Raw genomic sequence first — 24,587 nt, forward strand, 5'->3', positions numbered from 1 at the left:
GATGAATTCTCGAGTTATGAAGAAATTCGTGTTTCATTTGTATGGCAGCCGAACATATGGGAATTTAATTTTTCGAATTTTCCCTTCTTCCTTCAGAGTTTTCCGAAAATTTTAAATTCTCATGTTTGGCTGGAATATTCTGGGTTGAAATATGTGTAATATTTTTATGGGACCCCCTCTCCATTCCAGGGTGTCATACCATTATAGAAACATTTCTCATACCCACAAACCCTCACATCCCAAATTGTGCTTGATTAGCTTTCGAGTTATGCAGAAATTTGATTTTCATTTGTATGACAGCCCACCCTTAGAGAGCGGAGGGAGTGTCTAACCACCATAGAGATATTTCTTGCATCCTAAAACATCCACATGCCAAATTTGGTTTCGTTTGCTTGATTAATTCTCGAGTAATTCAGAAATTTGTGTTCCATTTGTATGGCAACTACAGATCACAATTGTCTCTAATGCGACACTAAGTGGTGCCTCGGTATATCGAATCAGAGGTTACTTACTGTATAATCAAAATTCTAATCAGGGGAATTGCATTTTTTCCACATTGCACTATGGTCCAGGAGGTGCATTTAAGTGGAAATTAGCATCTAGAGCTCGACAGTGATTCTCTAGACAAAAACTGTCTTCGACAAAGTTGTAGAGTTGTAGAGCGCTCATTTTTATGTTATCAAAAATAGGGTGAACAAAATTGTCGATGAAATAAAAAATCTAACTTTCTTATCTTTATAGATAGAGGTAAACATAGTTCGACAATATTGTAGCTCTGGTTGTTTTAAGTAACTTTGTGGAACAATATTTCTTTCTATCTCTTCAAATAACCGATATAACGCTTTTTCTCTAGGTTGAGTTAGGGTTACCATGAAAAAAAAGGTTTTTTTGCTCTAACTTTTATATGTAAAATTTTACATCAAAACTGTCTTTGAATGATCTTTAGAGCTTTCCAATCCACGCATTTTACGTTGCATAACTTGTATGTATCTTAATGCTACTCAAAGTTATTGATGTTTTTTCCCCGAAAACACGACCTTTTAATTTGCTTGTCGTTCTTTTTGGGGCAAACATAATAAAAAATTATTGATAGCATTTTAAAGAGCACATTTGACTCTACATAAGGTGAAACTTTCAAAAGAGTGTTATTTTTTGTATTTGAGTAAATTAAATTTGAAATTATGTGTTTTTGCATATAAATGAACAAGTTGCAATTTTTAAATGCATATAGTAAGCGTAGACTTTAAAGCAGCATCACTTCAGTTCAGTCTTATAGCCACTCAACATGGAGGTTCAAAGAAGACACATTGTTGATTTCCTTTTTCGGTGGACGAAATATAGAAGACGTTATACAATTATTACGAGAAAAATTTCTGACTATTTTCTTTTTCTACAATAAAATATATTTGTTGTATAAAAAGAAAAGCGGGGACCGACAAATTATCAAATGCTTCCTGAATAGAAACCGTATGAAGAACAACTCGGGGCTCGACGTGTTATTTTTTAGTAATATATTGACATATTTTACTGGCGATGAGTTGATTGATGACATTATTTTACCAAACTTTTGTTGTTCCTATTGTTTTATTCAAATTTATTTTTATAATCTTCCGTATGTACATATTAACCTGTTTTAGTTATAATGGGAATTAAATTCATAGTAATAAATAAAAATCATACAAATAAAAAACTACAAAATCAAATGCTTAGCATTTTCCGGAATCAGAAGATCGGAATACTCTGGTGTTTGCGTATTACTAAGAGATAATACTGGATCCGAAGCTGTTGCGAAGCCCAGTTCTTCAGCAGAATTTTTTCTGTAATCTCCCGAACACGGTTACGCTTCATCCTTTGGCTCAGCATTTGGCATTTCAGGCACTTTCTGGCACTCAAAACACATATATCTTTTTATTATATTATATATATATATATATATATATATATATATATATATATATATATATATATATATATATATATATATATATATATATATATATATATCATTTTTCTCGTAATAATTGTATAACGTCTTCTATATTTCGTCCACCGAAAAAGGAAATCAACAATGTGTCTTCTTTCTTTGAACCTCCATGTTGAGTGGCTATAAGACTGAACTGAAGTGATGCTGCTTTAAAGTCTACGCTTACTATATGCATTTAAAAATTGCAACTTGTTCATTTATATGCAAAAACACATAATTTCAAATTTAATTTACTCAAATACAAAAAATAACACTCTTTTGAAAGTTTCACCTTATGTAGAGTCAAATGTGCTCTTTAAAATGCTATCAATAATTTTTTATTATGTTTGCCCCAAAAAGAACGACAAGCAAATTAAAAGGTCGTGTTTACGGGGAAAAAACATCAATAACTTTGAATAGCATTAAGATACATACAAGTTATGCAACGTAAAATGCGTGGATTGGAAAGCTCTAAAGATCATTCAAAGACAGTTTTGATGTAGAATTTTACATATAAAAGTTAGAGCAAAAAAACCTTTTTTTTCATGGTAACCCTAACTCAACCTAGAGAAAAAGCGTTATATCGGTTATTTGAAGAGATAGAAAGAAATATTGTTCCACAAAGTTACTTAAAATAACCAGAGCTACAATATTGTCGAACTATGTTTACCTCTATCTATAAAGATAAGAAAGTTAGATTTTTTATTTCATCGACAATTTTGTTCACCCTATTTTTGATAACATAAAAATGAGCGCTCTATTATATGTAACAACTTTGTCGAAGACAGTTTTTGTCTAGAGAATCACTGTCGAGCTCTAGAACGAACGAACGTGATGAATTATAGAGGTTTTAAACTTTTCAGTTCATTCGCCTCTGTCGAGCTCTAGATGCTAATTTCCACTTAAATGCACCTCCTGGACCATAGTGCATTGGTGATGGAAATCCCTGATATTCACTGACATTGTTCGATTTCCCTAGTATTACCCGATTTTCAAGGTAGTCGACACCCCGGCTCCCGTTTATCGGCATTACCGCAGTATTGGATTGTCTTGGATCGATCATTGATGGTAAACATTTCTGAAACAAATGTAGAGGAAATTTTCGGAACACAAGAATATCTGAGATTTCAACATTATGGCGATCACTATTTATTCAATTGAATAGCTGGAATACAAATAAAGTTTCCGATTATCATCGATATTTTCTTTTCTTTTGTTCACACAAACCGTGTTATTTCTATTATTATTATAGTTCCAATTACTATACAATTCCACGTAGAATTATAAATTTCCAAACGGCTATATGGGTATTTATCTTTCAAATTGTAGTTTCTTTCTTATCATATAACTGGGTATTATTAATGTGCATTTTGTATTCATCATACATCAGACAAAAAACATAGATTTGTGGGTACGAGGCATGAAAAATATATGTTAACAAACTTTAACGCTCGATAGGGATTCTTCAAAATTTGGTTGTCACAATATTGTCGATAAAAACCTATAGACTTACTTTCCTGTCTTATTTTTGAAAATGTAGAATATGCAAAAATGATAAAGAAATCAATTGACAAAAATGAAGAACGCAAAACATAAAACAAACAGCGAATATAAATCAAAACGGTTGGTGAACTTAATGTACAATTATAGCGAACTTGCCTTAGAACGTAGATAGCGAACCCACCCTGCCGGAGGTTCTTGTTACTTACGATGATAAAAAAATGTAATCATTCGGCCAAACCGTTCCGCCCTGATAAATTGTTTGTCTTGTCGACGAGAGTTTTAGTTTCTTACTTTCTCAGCTGACCGCGGCCAGCACTGCGCACGGACCCTAATGATGGGAAATCATTGTCCGAAAAACCTACCCTGCTGCCGGGAGGAGACCTTGGTGCCGCGTAGGTCGAACCCAGCGAGCCACGCCCATAACCTCCGACCGAACGTTGCGAGCCGCCCGAGCGCGAAACTGGCCGCATCTCTTCGTCATCATCAGATCCAGAGGAGCGCTGTTCGCGTTTAACCAGCACCGGATACTCTACACTGCTGCGACTGCTCTCCCCACGGTAGCGACGATCGGGCGACTCACGACGATCGCGACTGCTGCGGTAGTAGTCCTTTTCGCGTGATGATCCGCCCCGATCGTACCGATCGGACGAATCGTGCGAGTCACGCCTTGGAGGTGAAGCGCGACGAGTAGATGATGAGGACGATCCCCAAGGATTTCTGGGATCTCGACGGCTGCTGCTGCTCGAGCTTTCGTACTTCATCGAAGTGTCCATCGAAGAGGATGTTTCTTCTTTGATCTGGGAGAGATACAAGAAAAAAAATGGTAAGATTAAACACTATTATTGCATAGTTATTCATGGAAATATTATACGGACTATTTTCAATGGAAAACTAAGCGTAAAATTTTATACACGGTGTCAACATGATTATAAAAAAACCATTCTCAGTATTCGCTGATTTTTCCGTCGTTCTCCAGCGCCACCAGGAATATTATTATATACCTAAAATATTGGTTGACAATGACACCCCACCCCAAAAAGCCACTAAACCTCTCCTCTCAACCTCCGAAACTATCCACTTTAATACAACCCCCAATCTCGCATTACCCATCTATTGCTTACGATTCTACTCAACCATCTTTCTCGTCTTCCGCCCTTCTTTTTAAGGTCTATCCGGAAAATGCACCTGGAACTATCCTGTCATTGAAACTATAGTAATAATGGCCTAAACCAAATGGAAAAGCATTAAGAGTCATGCTTATCATGTAAGATCTGGACAGATATTCCTCCGAGACCAAAACTTCTAAGGTTTGACCAAACAAACTGCAAGTTGTCATGACTGAATAGAAGCACGCAACCGAGATTGTTGTCGACCAGAGATTTACCCTAGAATATCGTGTTTACGTTCCCTCTCACGTAGTTCAAATTGAAGGTGTGATTTCCGAAACTGGCCTGACATACCTTACGAGAAAAGGTGTTGGCCATTTTAGAAAACTGCCCTCTTCTTCTGTAGAAGCATTGTACCACTGCGACCATTACGCAAAATCAGATTGGGTGACGACCCTATAAAACAATTAACAATATAAATTTCTGCTGATAATGACGAGACCCGAAATTCCAAAACGAGATGGTTTCACACGCTCGAGTGCATGGGTCAGCGATTATCGACCCTCCTCGATGCAATAAAATGCACCACAATGTATGGGACATTACGAGTTCCAAGAAAACGCGATAATCAAAGCACGTATAATGTTCGGCAGCGATAAGATCGAGAACACCATATCGATGCACGACGTCGCATCATATTCCATGGACGGGGCATTCATCGTGGCGATGGTGATCGCCATCATCTACTACCATTGGAGGAGAAACGCGAAACGGCTGCGCGAACTGGAAGGGGCGCAGCGGAGGATCCGGCTCGACAATGTGAGTGCTGTGTAGAATAAACAGCATAATAATCAAACGCACATTTTGTGCTGACATTAAGAAATAAGAAACACGAAAGACCCAAAGCAATGTAAATTTAAGCAAATAAAATTTCAGTCTAAAACCAACTTCCAAAGAGTTAATATCTAGCTCCGAAAGCCTTATTGGGCCACTGTGGCCCAATATTAACATTTTTAGTTTTAGCGAACAGCATAGTGCAAAAAAACTGCCCTCAATGACAGTCAATATCTCGGACTGCCGCCGACTCGGGACAGTTTCCATCAAGAAAAAAAAACCATATTTACGCCGCCAGTCTCGTCGTTTCGAATCACGTTTTCTGGTTTCTCCCTTCCTGACTACGTGACGTTAGAAAAATTGAGCCTACCTGTGAGACTTTTTGTCCATAAGCCCACGTCATGCCTTCCTGTCTGGAAGGTAAACAAAATGAATTTTCGTGATTTTTTTCGGGTGTTAGGAACAAAGTGAAGTGCTCGGGTATTTTGTTTATTGTTTAAGGTATATTTGAAGATATATTTTCCATTTTTTGAGTGCACGAATAATGATTATTATGCTGTTGGCAGCTGAATGCGTAGCTGCTGCCTGAAAATCGATACCTTACTGGTGGTTAATGGTTCTGAAGCCACGGGATGTCGCAGAACGAATTCCAATGAATATTTTGAAACTTTAGGACAAATGCCTAAAGCGTTACATAGAGGTTTTTGAAAATTCGAAAAAAGGCCAAAATGACTTTTTTTTTGTTTAAAAAAGTGATTTTTAATGAAAAATTGTTGTTTAGAAACTCATAAAAAATAAAAAATGGATATCAAGAAACTACTCTGTAATGCTTTAGATAATTCATTTTTACATGATGATAAAAAATCCCAGCTCAATCGGTTGAGTAGACCCTGAGATATCGATACCACCAGTTGAAAAAACATGGTTTCGAAAAAACGCGTTTAAAAATTCGTACAGCAGTACTATATCCTTGAGGTGATTTCATCCTTTTGGCTGTAATTTTTCAATGACATGAAATATCGAAAAATCGTTTTAGGACAACATTTCTGAGGGCATGGGCTTCCCAGAAATCCTGAACCTTTTTGAACAGTGGGAAAACAACACGTGAGATTTATAGAAATCACATCAACCGTTTACACTATCACGAATTTATATAATAAATATACTCATGAATTCCTTCATGCAATTTGCAGTTATGATAAATGTACGGCCCGTTTACATATGTTTATATTTATTTTGAATTGTTCATCATTCTGCTAGTCGAATAAACAGCAGTGAAGGGCCATTTTGGATCAGTTAATTGCCATCAGTTCGTTCAGCTCACCCTTATCGGTAATGGCAACAAATTGACTACCAATGGCACAAGCAAAATAATAGAAAAAAAGTCACAGGAGGGTTGTGTCCGAGACACAACCGCATAGCTGACGTAGGATTCCGTTAGGCTATTTGTTACATGCTGATTTTGGATATGTTTGAAAAATTACATTGTTAAACTCTTCGATAGTGATTTGGTGGCCCTGAAAAGGGCCGTTTTGTCTGGTTGTTAGGTATTGTTTGTTCACCCCACCAATGTCCATAACCGAGTGATAATGATAGAAAGATGGTGATTAGTAATTTAATGGTGCGTATCACGATAGAAGATGCCTAAGTGAAATGAGATGAAAGCCGCCCTCGGTGGCCCTAGGTGGCTACTGTGTTATGTATGGATGAAATAAGGAAAGAAAAAACCTCATCAATGTAATATAAGATAATTATCATTATCGAAAACAATTATCAAGTTTTCTCACCAGAAAAAACGAGTTTTATTTTTCATAGAGAAAGTATATTTGAAATGGAAAAGGTAATTTCATTTATAATTCTTACTTTCTAAGTGTTTACTCAACCCATTTCCATTTTCGCTTTAAACCTAACGGAATGCGATGCTACATGCCTCAATGCGAATTTCAATTGGACATTGATATGAAATTTCACGAAGTAACCAACATAAAAGTTCCAAATATAAATTTTATTTATATTCTATCAAACATTAGTTCTATTCAGTTCATTGAAATATAATTTTTAAATTAATCCATCGAAAGATTCTTATTGGAACGAAAATTAAAAAAAACACTTATCGCTCCCTACTTATTCGCCAGCACGTATGCAATCAGCAATGCCCACGCTAGTTACAATGAGCACTATCCATTTGTGCGCGTCGTTAGTCAAATATCGACCACGAGGTTATCTACATGCTGATTTCCCCCAGACACCTTGGATTTGAAATCTCTGTTAGGGAATACATGTCGGCAGAAACAAAAGCTCCCCCTACTTTCATGTAATTGCAATTGCAATGATTTCCCCCAGGCAGCTTGGTTTACATGTCTCTGTTAGGGAATACACTTCGATGGGAACAAAAGTTCCCTCTACTTTGATGTGCCGATTTCTCCGTATCTTCAATTTCGACCAATCAGAACGAGGTATTTCCGTTTGGAGATTTTTTGATTGTTTGCTAGCTAGTTTCATATGATATTAATAAATTATCAATTGTGATGGATTGTTATGGAGTGCTCAGATCGATTGATGCAAATGTCTCGTAAATCCATCAGGAAATAACTGACCAATAATTGTAAGTACATGAGCCGCCGCATGTGTCGTCAATTTCGACCAATCAGAAGTGGGTATTTCCTTTAGGATAGAGGTTGAGATTTTCCAATTTTTCGATGGTTAGTTTCATGACATATATAATTTTATTCAATGTTAAAAATTGTTATGGAGTGCCCAAATAGATTGACACAAAAATCTCAACATTCCATCATGAAATGACTGAGCAATAAGCATTTGAAATTGGACAATTTTCACGATTTGCTCGATTTTCAGTTTGTACCCCAATATGTTCCCGACAGACGTAATCCTACGTCAATAAACAGTATTTTTGATCATAGTTTTATATAGTTTTTGTGGTAAGTGGAAAACAGTAAAATAAACTCTTTTGTTTCAACACAAATTGATAGTCCTGAGAAGGACTGGAATGGTTTAATGGGTTGTACGGAATCTGCTGCGTTTCAGTCGGATGTAGCAGTTTAGTTTTGGGAGCGGTAGCTTTTACGGATTCGCTGATGCTTTCCTTGACTTTGGCGCCATCGGCTTCTGTGCGTCGATTTGCGAGGATTTGATTGGCACCATCACGACAAGCTAAACGACGGATAGCGGGTGTGATACGATGCGATGCAATGCACTTCGCTCCTCTGTCTCCTTTGCCGCATCCAATTGTTGATGTGAAGAGGAGCGCGCCAGCAATGCACACTAGATTTAATTCGATGCTCTCCGCTGCTTCCTCTTCTTTGCTCCCTTTGCCGCACCGCATCCATTGTTGGTTGCCGATGGCTTCCTTTCCTTTGCCGCACCGTATGGTGTTGGATAATTTGTAGAGCACTGCACACTAGAAGCCCAGATGTTTGCCGATCTGAGCGTTGAACGAGAATGAGAAATCAAAAATGCTACCGTCCTTTTATATCAGTTGGTATGTGAGAAATAGGCGCCCCCCACTCACTCGCCATGCAAATATTTGACTTATCGGGGAACGAAAGAAGCGAAGCAGGCGAAAAAGAAATGACGTCAATTTCGACCAATCAGTACCGTTTGGATAGGGGTTGAGATTTTTCAATTGTTTGATAGTTAATTACATAATATAAATTATTTTATTCAAGGTGAAAAATTGTTATAGAGTGCCGCAATGTTTTGATGTAAAAATCTCATCAATCCGTCATGAAATGACTGAGCAATAAGCGTTTGAATTTGGACATTTTTCACGATGCGATTGTTCGTTTTTCATTATTCGTTTTTCAATTTGTACCCCAATATGTTCCCGAAAGACGTAATCCTACGTCAAAAAATGGATTTAAAAATGAGCGTTGTATATCAATTTCATATAAGTACGAGAAAGGAAGAATGACTCTTTTTCGATGATTTATTCACCTGAAGTAGAGCTGCGGCCAACTACTGATTTCTCACCAGTAAGAAATTCACCAGCGTTTACATACACTGAATTTATTCTATTTATATATAGCTCAAACTCCCTAATGTAAACGGATCATAAGACAACTAGCAGATGATAGAGTGGTGTCTGTCGTAGGATCAAAAGAATCCAACCTGCAAGGACCCTTACAAAATACTTTGAACAATTTTTCAACCTTGGCCGTTGGTCTAGCAATTGAGTCCTTCGCCGAGAGAAAACAAAGATGGTCGTCTTTCCTAGGTAGCATAAATCGGCAAAATCAAAGCATCAACTTTTGGGTAAACCAATCACTCATGCTATGTCATTCAAGTATCTTGGGGCTTGGTTCGACTCCAAATGTACTTGGAGGGATATGTACATACCATGTGGAGAGAAAAAGTACGATTTCAAACGCCCCCTTCCCTCTCCGTGGACAAGCATTGGCATTTTCCATACCCCTCCTTCTATTGTCCACGTGGACGAGATTTTGGCAGGCATACTCCCACTAGAAGATCGTTTCAATATGTTATCTCTTAGATTCCGCATCAGGTGTAATGGCACATTTACATTAGGGAGATTTATAGTTATAGATGAAAACTGATGTAAACGCGTGAGAATATATGTAATACACTTCTTCGAGTTATATATAACTACTATGAATAGATTAAATTCAGGCATATGTTGGATGCAGTTCTACTTCAGTTGAATAAATTCACCGAAAATATTAATATATTCATTATAAAGTTCGCGCTAGTTGATGCGATTTCTATAAATCTCATCGTATTTCTTCACATGAATATATCACTAGTCTAAGCCCACGGTAAGGTTATGAACCTAATGTAATCGTAGTAGCATAGGAATACGCGTCGCTAAGAGTTGTTATTAATTGCTAAAAGATAGAATAACATTTTTCTTCCTTTTAGCTGAACAAGTCGTTTTATTGATTTCAATGGTCATAGTGGTCATGGTCATGGGTTGGAAGCAGTTTTATTTTAACTGAAAAATCTTAGAAAGTGTATCAAGTTAGAAGGAGTATCCGAAGAAATCCGAAGTCAAGATGTCGCGGAACAATCCTAGTATCAGAGACGGGGCGACTGGAGCTGCAGCTGAACCAGGAAGCGTTCGAGTTGGCGGAGGCTCCGTGACGTTGTCGACCATTGAAAAGTTAAGCGGGAGGGGAAATTTCACGACGTAGGCTTTCGCGATGTGAAAGATTTTAATCCGTGAAGGATGTTGGGATGCCGTCAGTGTCGGAACCGATGAAGCAGAAGGAGCGGGCCAGCGGATATGAAGCAACGGGTATTGGTTACCATCTGTCTTAGTTTGGAAACCAATAACTATAGTTTGGTGTTGGATGCGGTCGATGCGCGAGCTGTCTGAAAGAAGCTCGAAACGACGTTCCAGGACAGCGATCTGAATCGGAAGATTGGGTTGCTACGAAATTTGACCTCGATACTGATGAGCTGATGAGCACAAGTGAATTCCATACAAAGAAGCAGTCGGATGTTTCTCTTTCGCAGCTCAAGTCACTAGATCGGACATTGCTTTTGCCGCTAACGTTGTGAGCCAGTACAGTGCCAACCCTGGCGAAGAGAGCAGGGAGCAACGATCTCATGGAACGTCAAGAAGCAGCCTACCGTAGCCCTCTCGTTCTGCGGATTCGTGTACAAATTATGTAACGCTAAAAATCCGGATTTAGGACTCCATCCACACGTAACTGAGCTACAGCGGAACAGCCAGCTGACGGTTTCACAAAACTGATGACTGTTCATAAGCAACACAGGTTCCAAATGTTAACAGGCGTCGAGGATTAGAGAGGAGTAATGTAATCGTAGTAGCATAGCTAAGGATTGTTATTAGTTGCTACGAGATAGAATAAAATTTTCATTCCATAGCAAGAATTCAACTGAACAAGTCGTTTTATTCATTTGCTCTGCAATAGAACCCGTGGTAATCGGAAATATTGAGCAGCTGATCGATTTCTTTCTGGATTCATGAGTTCATACCATGAATGCATCTCAATGCAGGTTGACCGTTTATCGCAGTGGCGTTTAACCTTTTTCGCTTTATTCAAATTAATCGCTATCAGTATTTTGTAAGAAAGTCTAAAGCATATCAGTAAAATAATGAAAGAATACAAACGGGTTTCAAGTTATATTCGCAACAAATTTGAATTGTACTTGTATCTGCTTACATAAAAGTTATATAAAGTCTGTCAAGTCAGTTTGGCACCTGCGCCTGATTGATCATAATTCCGCCGCCAAAATTATAATTCTCGAGAATGTTGTCGAAAAACACATCTTCGATATCCACTCTGTTACGGTTTTTCGTTTCCATCAGCAGCATTGTAGGAAATCCAGATTCACATAAATACTACACAAAAGACAACAACACTGGTAACGCTTGTTCCGCATATCAGGATAAGAATCGATCATTTGTGGATCGACAAGGTTGCTCTGAAATAGAACCGAAACTTTCGTCACTGCCAGTCGGAAGGGATTTCAAACAATGCCCAAATCTTGTTTTTGATATAAGGAAAATATGTTCAAAGGGCCTGGCCGGGTAAGGGAGTAAAAAGTGCCCCCAAACCAAATCACTAGCTGTATGGCAAATATAGTAAAGGATATTAAATAAGAAATTTTGGTGGTTTATTTGAACCCCTATGTGGTTTGACGTAGGATCTATAGTGAAAAACGTACTTTTCGTTAATTTCACGCCATCCTCAAAAGATCCGAGATAAAAATTTGAAAAAAATACTGAATGTGCATCTTACTACGATGTATCAAAAAAAATTATCAAAAAAAAATTTCATCAAAAATTTTAGTACTAAAAAAAATAATGAAATCTTGAAAATTTTTTTTTTGGGATTTAGAGATTCAGTACTACTCTAATTCATATTTTAATGTGTTTCTACGGCTTTTCTAGATATGTGTGATTTTTTTCAGATTTTTTTCAGTGTTGCGCGGTATCAAAAAATTTTTTTTTTATGTTTCCAAAGAGTGGTTAGGTAAGGGAGTAAAAAGTGCCCCCAAACCAAATCACTAGCTGTATGGCAAATATTGTAAAGGATATTAAATAAGAAATTTTGGCGGTTTATTTGAACCCCTATGTGGTTTGACGTAGGATCTATAGTGACAAACGTACTTTTTCGTGCATTTCACGCCATCCTCAATAGATCCGAGATAAAAATTTGAAAAAAATACTGAATGTGCATCTTACCACGGTGTATCAAGAAAAATTATCAAAAAAATAATTCATCAAAAATTTTAGTATTAAAAAAAAATTATGAAAATTTGAAAATTTTTTTTTGGGATTTAGAGATTCAATACTACTCTAATTCATATTTAAATGTGCTCTTACGGCTTTTCTAGATTGATAAATATCGTCAAGCTGTTTTTTTTTAAATATCTAATAATAAAAATAAAATAATAAAAAAGAAAAATACACAGTACAAAAAAATGTTATAGATTTTCTGGCATTTCGAAATTTTGAAAAAAAATATAACTTTGAGACCACAAATTCGATTTGTTTTTTTATTTTAATCTTTCAATTGAAAACCACGAATACAATAAAATAATCGATTTCAAAAAAATAAAAATAATAATGCAGACGATGAAGAAAATTATTTTGTGTCACACAATGCTCTTAAAAATTCAGGAAAAATTACGCCACATGTAGAAAAAAGACACATACGAACGCATTTAAATAAAAATTTGAGCAGGAGTGGGTCTCAAAGTTATATTTTTTTTTTCAAAATTTCGAAATGCCAGAAAATCTATAACATTTTTTTGTACTGTGTATTTTTTTTCATTTTATTTTTAGTATTAGATATTTGAAAAAAAAAACAGTTTGAAGATATTTATAAATCTAGAAAAGCCGTAAGAGTACATTTGAATATGAATTAGAGTAGTACTGAATCTCTAAATCCAAAAAAAAAATTTTCAAAATTTTAATATTTTTTTAGTACAAAAATTTTTGATGAAATTTTTTTTGATAATTTTTCTTGATACACCATGGTAGGATGTACATTCAGTATTTTTTTCAAATTTTTATCTCAGATCTATTGAGGATGGCGTGAAATAAACGAAAAAGTACGTTTGTCACTATAGATCCTACGTCAAACCACATAGGGGTTCAAATAAACCGCCAAAATTTCTTATTTAATATCCTTTACAATATTTGCCATACAGCTAGTGATTTGGTTTGGGGGCACTTTTTACTCCCTTACCTAACCACTCTTTGGAAACATAAAAAAAAAATTTTTTGATACCGCGCAACACTGAAAAAAATCTGAAAAAAATCACACATATCTAGAAAAGCCGTAGAAACACATTAAAATATGAATTAGAGTAGTACTGAATCTCTAAATCCCAAAAAAAAAATTTTCAAGATTTCATTATTTTTTTTAGTACTAAAATTTTTGATGAAATTTTTTTTTGATAATTTTTTTTGATACATCGTAGTAAGATGCACATTCAGTATTTTTTTCAAATTTTTATCTCGGATCTTTTGAGGATGGCGTGAAATTAACGAAAAGTACGTTTTTCACTATAGATCCTACGTCAAACCAGATAGGGGTTCAAATAAACCGCCAAAATTTCTTATTTAATATCCTTTACAATATTTGCCATACGGCTAGTGATTTGGTTTGGGGGCACTTTTTACTTCCTTACCCGGCCAGGCCCTTTAATTTGTTAAAAGTCTAGACCAGGGGTTCTCAAACCATTTTGGGCAATAGACCCCTTATCCAGAGTTGGATGATACCTTAGACCCCCTATATCCAAATTTTGCAAACAAAAACCTATTTCTCGTTTTTGTCTTATTCATACAAAATTCTTACTAATTCTCTAATTCATAATTCTAATTCTCTTATTCATGCAAAATTCTTACTAATTTAGAGACTGCGGTTGGTTAACCTGTTATAATGTCGTAACAACTATATTGTCACCCACAGAATTAATTTTTTCGCCGCACTTGGAATATTATTTCAATATTTTGCTTAACCAAAGACCTCTAAAGTATCTGGTAAGGCATCGGCGAACAGTGGTTTTGTGGTTAACGGGCAGTGGCAACTATATTACCACCAACTTTTTCAACTGTTTCAATATTTTATTTTTTATCAAAGATAATTTGTTTGAATCGATTCCTTACCAAGTTTCCACAGCCTTTTAAAGGGTTAAGTCAGAGTTGCCAAGTGTATTGAACAGAAATCTTTATATTGGAAAATCGAAAGTCTTGATTTGTCTGGATTTTTTTATATTGAATTGCGAATTTTATTGAACATTTTCACGAGAACGTCGTTCGATGTGTGTGGAAGCGGACACGGTTTGCTGACGAGCAATGACAACGAAGTGTCTTTCTCAGGGCAGGTGAAGAAGGAGTTTGGATTGAGTTTGTCCACAAGGGCCCTTCTCAGAACTAGAACTGCAAAATTTTAATGTCTCTATATTTCAACACAATCAATCAATCAACACTGTAAAACATGATTTAATCGTGATTTTTTCTCATCATATATCGACGCATTATACTTAAACTTGATGGTTGCAGACATGTGCACCAAACCATTTTTTTCGGTGTTTAGTAAGTTGTGGCAAGAACTTTACCCCAAAACATGACAACATTGGTTCAGATTTATCATAACCGAGTCATTGAAGTTGAAGTAGATGTATTATGTATTTTGTTGATCAAACGCACCTTTATTCAGCTGTTTTAGCGTTTGCATGAACTCTTTTGTGAAAAAATATCCAATACCGTGCGGAAAAATCGTGAAATGCTCGAATGAAGAATCGGTAGGACTCTCGCTTAATAAGTTAATCATTGTGAGTATGTATGACAAAAATGTCGAATGAATATTAGTCTACCACTTGGGCGTTCTCAACATGATTAATATGTTTCACAAATCCAAGGCAGATTCGGAGTGGATCATATCTGACAAGCACTCTTTGCATCACTGCTTCCAGTAAGACCCTTCTAGTCGCGTATGAATGCAGCAATTTCAAGGGTTTTAATTCAAGAATTTCCTGAATCTCATCACACTCAGTAGTCCGCAAGGGACTGCTTCTAAGACAGCTAGTGGTTTGCTCAATTTCATCTGGGATATGCTTACACGCATACGAAGAGCATAAGGCAGAACTATAGCAAATACTTTTCATGATGAAAAGCGATGGACAATCTCTTTTAAGCAAAGCGCCAAGATAGTTGCCTGGTGAAGTCACAGTCATTGCCTTGTCCCTCTTGAACAACGAAACCATTTCGTTATACAACGTTCTAGAATCCGTTTTGGTAACTTGTATAAGGTCATAAAAACAATCATTCACGAACAGTATACCGTCCTTCCAATAGCTAGTTCTGGCTACTAAAGGTGCTCATACACTGTTTGACAAAAGCCAAATATTTGACTCATTTTAACAGATCTAATTCGATCAATATATTCGACACAAAACACGACAAGCATATTCAGTTGCCTAAAAAATATTGGATACCTAAAATATTTGTTTGGTCTGTCCTTCGAACCTGTCGGTACATGGTTATGTTACCTTAAATATTTCCGTCGATTTTTTCCATGTTCGATGTTTGACATTGTTTGCCACTGTTGATAATTGAAGAGTGGCAAACCAAATAGTGTTTGTATAAATTTCAAACCAAACTTTATCTGTCAAAAAGTGCCAATTATTTGACCTCCGGACAAACAGTGCGCTGCTACCTCAAGGCTAGTGACTATTTCTTCGACAGATTCGTCGATTCGTCGGCAATTAAACTGAACGGATTGTTTCGCAAATGACTAATTGGCTCCTCGTGTTGACCATCTCCGAGCATACTCGTGATCACAGCGGTCGCTTTTGTACTTCTCAGTCGCAGTATGCTTCAAGAAATCCGTCAATCCTCCAAGACAATTTATGTCTTTACTACATATTTTGTAGAAATCAGCATGCTTGTCTGTGCTCTGGGCTCCCAATCCCTTCGGTGAAATTAGTGATGCCATTTTGAATAACTGTTTCTAGCGCAAACTAATTTTCCAAACCAACTCAATAAAGTGAAATGTGATTGCAGATTTTTTTTAATCTGGAAAAATCGGGGCACAGTGCGGAACGTCTGGACTAGACAAAGGATGGTCTGGATATCTGAATGCTTTACCAAAGTCTGGAAGTCTGGCAACCGTGGTTTAATCGGGTTAACTTGAGATCATTTTGTCTTAAAAATTCAACAAAATATATAGATTTAAAAGTATATAAACATTAATTTAATTGTAAATATGTTAATACAAATTACTCACAAATACTGGAGCAGGCAGTCAATTTTTGAAAAAAAAAAAATAAAATTCGCACGGTACTGATTTTTTTTTAATCAGTGTTATAAGATGAACCTGGTGATTTTCTTTGTATTTCTACTAATGTAATCTCTTGAATTAAATTAGTAAATGAGTGTATTCAAGTTCTAACCAATTTCAGAATGCAAATGCCAAATGCGCTTGCCAAGTTTTTCATCTTATACGCGTTCATCTATTTGTTAAGTTTTTCAATTATTTTGACGAGTTTTGGTAGAAGTAATAGGAAAATTATAGTAAAAGTAAATTGTGAAGGGCCAATTAGAGGATAATTCAATGGCGAGTTCTGCGATTGAACCCACGAACATTCGCTTAGTAAGAAAACGCGAATATTCGGATGAGTTCATATCAGAAAAATAATTTTTGGTGAGATTAAGATCGCCGGGTCATTCGGAATGAAAATGAAATTTTGTTACGCAACGATCACGACAGAACAAATCCCCCCCCCCCTCCCTATGTCACATTAAGTAACGAAACCTGGACTTCCCTCTCCTCTTCTTGCGTTACGTAGTTTTTGCACGCTATGCTATATTTCTAAATTCATTCTAAGGTGTCGTTATTGACCATTTAAAGCTCGAATCACCGATAATTGCACAACGAGAATGATTTGCTAGTCCCAAGCAAAACAAAATTCTGTGTGTTCTTTGTGCAATTTGGTTGGTTCAGGTCAATCACGTAGAGCAACTACGAATTGTACAGTCTAATACATTACTTTAATACTTTCTTCTAAAAATCGTTTTGGATCACGCAACACAATTTGAACTTTATCTTGAAAGCTTAAAACAAGGACTTGTAATATTCAATAGGGGTCGATTTTCAGACCTCGTCGACCCCCAAAATCATTTTTCGTTCATGTCGACCCCTGGGAAACCGAAATCGACCCCAGGGGGTCGATATCGACCACTTTGAGAAACCCTGGTCTAGACAAATGCTGTACAATCTCTTTTTTTATGGTCTTCTGTACTGTTTAGTCGTCTGTTTCGTCACCATTCACTGACGAAAGTCTTTCAAACATTGTGAAGTTGTTCAATTGAACATTACATTTCAGATTTGGAAATGTTTGCCGAGGTTCGCAAATTTTAGTGTATCCAATAAAGTTTTTGTGGAAAAAATTGCTAATCATTGCCATCTTCAAAGCGAAGTAAATGTGCACAATTCCCCCTTTTAGTGACCAATTTCCCCACCGGTTGAAAATCACTGGTTTATCGCTTATTCTCAACCGTGTTTGTTTTCCTAACTACATCAATTCCTCTGTGCATTTTGATCTGTCCATGGAGCGGGAAGTTCATGGAATTTCAGATTATCATCGATCGGAGATCTTTCCAACGTTCTTCGAAGCAATGTATCGACATATCAATTGTGGTAAAATGTACTATACCGATGGGTCCTCTATAAATGAGTCCACAGAATTTGAAGTGTTCAACGAAAATTTCAATACCTCCCACAGCTTTCATTTTCCAACGTTCATATATTGCGTTGGACAGTAACGGATAGTCTTAGCTCTGTCGAAGCTATTCGTTCAGTGAGGCCGGAAAAGCACTCGCACACATATTACAAATAAAATACAATTTTTTGTTCATACAGTCAACTCTCCCTAACTCGATATCCAAAGGGACCATCGAGTTAGGGAGGTATCGAGATACAGAACATTTTTTCCTAATTTTTTTATGTCTTAAATTGTCATATATCAGGGTAAGTGTCCCAATTATGGTATTAATTTGAATTTTTGATTCATTCCCTTAAAGTGAAAAAACACCTTTCTGATATAAAAAAAATATTTTTTCCAGAATCTTTCAGGAGGTGATAGATGGTTATATTTCACGAAAAAAATCCTTCTACGCATATGTTAGAATTTCAACGATGACAGACTTATAGAACTTTTTCTTTGTTTCGGATTCTGTTGGCTCAAACTGACTCTACATTGAAAAGTATGCTACGTAATCCGATTTTGTTGCTTTCATTTGAAAGATGAGAAAATTTAGTACAGGATATAGTAGTGGAACATCTAAATTAGTGGATTAAAATAACATTTTTGAAGTGGAAAATTTAAGTTTTTTTTTATTTGTAATTATTAATTTTATCCTAAAAATTCATACTAAACTTGATTGTTTTCATCAATTAAGTTAAAGCTCTCTAACCTCTCTACAATTTGTTCTTTGACGCCCAACTTCTATTTCTCTTAATTTCGCTGCAATATCGATATAAACAATTCCTGATGAAGATTCAATCAAAATCTTCAAAAATCGCGATTTTTAATCCACTGTACTTATAAAAGCCACTTAAATTTCACCTTAATGCTGAAAGGTTAATTTTTTTCTTGAAATTATTCATATTTGAATTATAAAAAAAAACTTTTTTTTTCAAACTGTATACAATCGAGTCCTAAATTTTACATAATCGAATCATATATAATCGAGTTTGTATATAATCGAGTCCGACTTGCACGAGGCACTAGGTTAACAAAGAAAATATTGATTAAGTATGTTACTCAAACTGAATTGTAACGATCACGCAGGAACTGTTCAATCACAAAGAAATGTTCGAATAGATTCTCAGGAACATTTTCAGTTGATTTTAATATTCCGGACATATTCTGCAGGTTTGATTTAACGTTCGAATTAACATCTCAGTAGAACTACTATTTTCAGCGTTTTTCTCAGGTTTTTCAACACTTTCTAGTATATCGGTATCTGGCATCAGATCACAGCAAATCACGTTTTGGTCCTTTTTGTCGACATCGCTCACGACACATTAATTATGTCAGCGGAATATCACTCCCGTCCATGTTGGTTGTGCTTTAAAGTTAGGATTTCCCAGTTTCTGGACAAATTCTCAAGCCATATCCCGAAGAATAGAAAAGGGGTAAATTATTTTGTCTAGCTTGACAAGACAAAAATTCATTGACCGCTCCAGCTTCTCGATTCCGACCAACCTTATATGCTTTTGGTCTAGATACAATTTTCCATTCCTATTCCATTTTTACTTTAGTTTGAGTAGTGTTGATACCGCACTTTGTGCAATACTGAAATTATTTGCAGCTTCAGACCCCTTCCGTCCATATTTTTCGACCTGCTCGATGATGCTCAAACCTTGTGCAATGGTTAGCGTTTTGATTGTTCGCTTGAAAGGTTTCTCGTGGTTTTCCACGAACACTCCGTCTTCACTTTCAAGGGCAATTGAAATCTGAGGTAATAACGCACAAAAACATGTACGCGAAAATCAATCGAGTTAGGGAGGTGAAAATCCATGGAAAAATTAATCAAAACACATCGAGTAAGAGAGGCATCGAGTTAGGGAGGTATCGTGTTATGGAGAGAAGAATGCTTGTAAAATTGAAGGTGCCATGAAATCCATCGAGTTAGGGAAACTATCGAGATACAGAACATCGAGTTAGGGAGAGTTGACTGTATAATGAACTTCGATCAATTATATAATTTCCTTTTTCAATTTGTCCAGTTGCCGATAGTAGGCTTCCGTATAGATCTTTGATTCCTTTTAATCCCACAGAATTGAAAATAAAATTTTCATTTGGTGAATAGCAGCTTTCGTTGTGGATTGTGGTGGTTCATCATGCTTGGACCATGATCGTTTCCGATTGACATTATTGTTAACAATCCATTTCTCGTCGCCTGTAATTATTCGCTTCAAAAAATAATTCGAATTCATTGCGTTTGAGATGCATACCACCAACATTGAAACGCTTTATTAACCCTTTGCGGTCGGAATTGAATTCCCTTGGAAGATTTACTCTTATCACCGAGCACCGTTATTTATTATCCAAAGAAGCTGCGTATTAATTCATGAACATGTTCACTAGACGTCAAAATTCGTTTAGAAAAAGTGTAAACTTTTACAAGGTTGAATAAAGTGTTTAGTATGAGTCCTTTCAGTTCATGTGGTTTGGGTTTTTTATAACTTTTAACGAGTCCAAGGCGTTTCATATGATCTTGTATTGTGGATTTGAGTATTATCAACTTCACTGCATTCTCTCGTTCAGTTACATGACGATCCAATTCGATAATGGTTTTCATTTGCTCCTCTTCAGCTTTCATTGGCTCATCTTCGAGCGTGAAATTTCCAGAACGAAACTCATCAAACCAATTTCAGCAGTTTTTTTTCAACAATTTTTCTGCATGGTCGTGTGTACTAGAGGACAGACAATATGTAAGCCATGACCAAAACAAAAGATCAAGAGCATACCATTCACTGATAAATTTCGGAAAGCTCTACAGTATTAATTATAGAACTCGCTTCAGCGGATAATCCGCACCGCGGAAGAAAATATGTCACCCTACTGAACTTGAGTCGATCTCGAGTAATCGGTTTTGTATCCTGATCACCATAGAATTTAGTAACGTTGTCAATTATTTGTTGAAAAATAGAGTAAAAAGTTCGGCTCCTTTAAACCTAAACCTAACCTTAACTGAGCCTGTTAAAATAAATGAAATAATAAAAAAAACAAATGAATTATCGAAAGTGAGCACCCTATATTTAGTATTAATTACCCAACATTTGCTGTCGCTCACCTTGCGATCCGTGTCATAGCTCGAAACCGATGACCTGCCCAATCCGCGACTGTGACTATACAAGGTGGAACCTCTGTCGTCAAACGAGTCGTAGTGACTCTTCGGCAGCTTATGCATCTTCGGGTTCGTTAGATGGGTGATCTCCGACGAGGACACGTATGAGCGATCATCCGACATGCTGACGAACGAACTGTTGTCTCCCATGTCGGATGTGGTGTTGAGCGCGGTGTTCGCATTCGAAGGTAAATGCTTTCCAGGTTTCATCTCTATGCTCAAATCCAAACAACAGCTGTCCGAAATGATAAAAGCCCATCGGACACACTTGGACAAAGGACAGTACTTGCCGTTACCCATGTCCTCGTGGAATTCACAAGCGATATCTTTTGTGTACTCGTACACATCCTTCTGAATAATTGCCTGTGCAATATGCACCGATGGGAAAATCTTAACGTCCATTCCGAAGTTCTCAGTCGCTTGCTTCAATTGAAAGAACAGCTCGGACAGTTTGTACACTTCCAAAGTGTGTTCATCCAAGGCGCCCTGTTTCAAAATTCCTTTTAAAATATTTTCAACCATTTTTACTTCGGTAGTTTCTGTAAACAGAGGTGGCATTTTCTCCTGCGCTGATAGAAAACTAAACAGTTTCAAAATAATTTCGTCATTATCCTTCTCGCCCATCGCATCTGGGGGAATCGGAAGCTGATGGTCACTCTCCGAGTGCTGCTTAGCGTCGTAAGCCATTCCCAGGGGAAGTTTTCCCGGATCGATTAACATATGCAATTTATCCTTGATGCCATCCTTCAAGCTGAAGCGCACCAACCCCATTTCCGCTGGGATATAAGTTCCGTTCGAAGTTACACAGAAATATGCAAACGAAATGAAATAGAACTCCACCTTCTCGAGTTCTATAAAGATAAAAAACAAAATTGTTACGAAAGAGACAAACTGAATACCAACAACAGAAACAATACCATTATTGGCAACTGCCGTATCCAGCATGCTTCTAACCGTAGTCTTCATGCTTTCCTCCCTTTGCATAGCGGATTGCTTCTCAGCTTCCACCATTTTCAGAGGGATGCCTTGCGATGTGTACTTATCTCCGTTGTCTCGGCACCATTTTTTATGTTCAATAGCCATCTTGTTATACGGTTCCTTCTCTTCTGGTGTCATGTTCTGCAATTAAAAAACCTTGTAGAGTTAACGCCGGAAATGGGGAGTAAAATTTACATTCCAGTACGGCGACGCCTTCTGCTGGACCTCATGGGCGCCTCCACGGAAGACATAACCATTGGCTTCGTGTTTTTTCTTGTACTCCATCATGAAGAAATAGTACGGGCCTTTGTTGTTTTGATTTTTCTTATACTTTTTCGGAGCCATTATACTATTTTAAGATTACAACTGGTTTTTTTTCTTATTACTCAAAGTTGCCAAAAGCAAAACGCAAAAAAAAACAATTTGGGGCAAATGGCTCCTTTCCAAATGTTCGTTGATAGCAAAAACGTTATAATTTTACTTGAATTTACCGGTTACACTTTGTACACAGATAGCACAAAAACCACAAACATAAACACAAGTATTTTTAATAACACAGCATAATCTACACATAAAATTACACAATTGAAACACAATCACCGGAGAAACGTTTTTCTTTACAAAATGCCAGACACTATGCGAACGCTTCGGATTGTTCGGCGCACACAAAATGAATCGAAGCAAAACATGGGAGAGAGACGTTCATTTTGACAGTATGTCAATTCGTGACCAAGTGAAGCTAGTAAGGTGGAACCAAGATGGTGGAGTTAACAGGTGGCTCGTAATTTACACTATTTAGAAAAGACGTATGAGGAATGGCAAGACATTGGTTACATTTGATTTCGTCGAAGGTATTTGAAGCAGTATAATAAATTAACAGTTGTCGTTGAAAATAGTAACCTAGTACCTTTATGCATAAGCTTCCGCTAGCTGGCTCGGCTAATGTGATTCAGGGAATGCTTTGATCGTGGTACCGCCACTGGCGCATAATTTGCAGCTCTGTTTTTTGTGCTGGTTCATAACGACAATCAACCGTGCCGGCGACACTGTAGTCAATGTTTAGTGTTGTTTGGATACCATTTATGTAAATAAGTTCAAACTTACGGGATACATCCGAACGGCAATTCTGACATTACGTTTTACCTTCCACTTCACTTTCCTTGGGTGGAACCAGGTGAGTGACGTCTTTAGAGAACCCCTATTGAACTGACAGGAGCCAACATATCGAGTATCCCACTGACATTTTCCCCTTGTTTTCCCCAAGGCGCCTAGAAGTATATCCTAAGGTGCGCCAACTTGCTAAAACCACTCTTCAGCCATCTTGGAAGTCTACTGTGTTTTGTTTGTAAAAAAAAACACAATACGCTAGTGCCGAATCTCGTTCGTGATCAGTCTGTCTTTTTCACGCTACAAGCAAATAATTCCCCTTCTGCTTTCTTCCGTACTGTTTTCATATACCGCTCCCTTAACCAACTTAGTGACGAAACGGCCTCACCTAGTACCATAGACCCGTCTTGGTTTTCCCATGAATTGGGTATCCCACTGACAGTTCTGCTTGAGATTTTGCTAAAGATCTTAGCATCAATCATAGCACCCGGCTGGGTGGAACGATATATCAAAATCGCAAATCGGCCCTTGTTCACACTTTTATGGTGCGTTTACACTAAGGAAATTTATCCGCGTTGATGGCATTGAACCGCGTTTACTAGTTTAGGGGAGCGTTGAGGAATAATTGATTTTCAGGCGGAATGAACCCGTTTTGAAAATTGAAATTAAGAATGAAAATTATTTTTTCCGTATCAAATTAGTAATCTATTTAAATGAAAAACACTTTTTTTGCAGGTGATGTAAAAATCTCATATGAAAATTGTTTTGGAAAAGTAGCAATGTTAATTAACCCTCCTGTACTCGCGTGCAAAATCATAACACGTATACTCGCGCACGGTGTCACAGACCGAAAATTGAACTTCTCTTTTATGTTGCCATTGTGTATTTTTCAGGCTTTATTGGCATTTATTTGAAGGAGAGGGTTTGATTGGATGAAAAAACTCCAAAAGGTATGTTTTCTTCATCTTTATTATGTTTTATTAGTCATCTAATTCAGCCTCCTCGAAACAAAGTAATTTTTGATACTCCAACACAAATAACGAAATTCGAGTTTTTCAATGTTATGAATTAAAAGTAAGCAACTGAATATAATTCATGGAAGTATAAAGAGCTATAAAACAACATAAAAACGTATTAATCGATTGTGGTTTCATTGGAGTAAGAATCAGAACATAGCATAACTGCATGCTCGAAACAAACATATTTTTTACATTTCATG

The 24,587-nt window shown here is 36.7% G+C and overlaps 1 protein-coding gene across 1 annotated transcript; it reads right to left on the bottom strand.

Moving 5' to 3' along the window:
• Nucleotides 1-3,318: 3,318 nt before the first annotated feature.
• LOC129775739 (protein maelstrom homolog) lies at nt 3,319-22,943 on the bottom strand. Its single transcript, XM_055780806.1, has 4 exons — nt 22,457-22,943; nt 22,201-22,402; nt 21,230-22,134; nt 3,319-4,263 (listed from the first exon to the last, which is right to left on the bottom strand). The coding sequence occupies exons 1-4, from the start codon at nt 22,604-22,606 to the stop codon at nt 3,754-3,756; spliced, it is 1,767 nt and encodes a 588-aa protein (XP_055636781.1). The 5' UTR covers nt 22,607-22,943; the 3' UTR covers nt 3,319-3,753.
• Between the last annotated feature and the right edge of the window lie 1,644 nt (nt 22,944-24,587).

Source organism: Toxorhynchites rutilus, chromosome 3, assembly GCF_029784135.1.
Source record: "Toxorhynchites rutilus septentrionalis strain SRP chromosome 3, ASM2978413v1, whole genome shotgun sequence".
NCBI classification, from domain to species: Eukaryota; Metazoa; Arthropoda; class Insecta; order Diptera; family Culicidae; genus Toxorhynchites; species Toxorhynchites rutilus.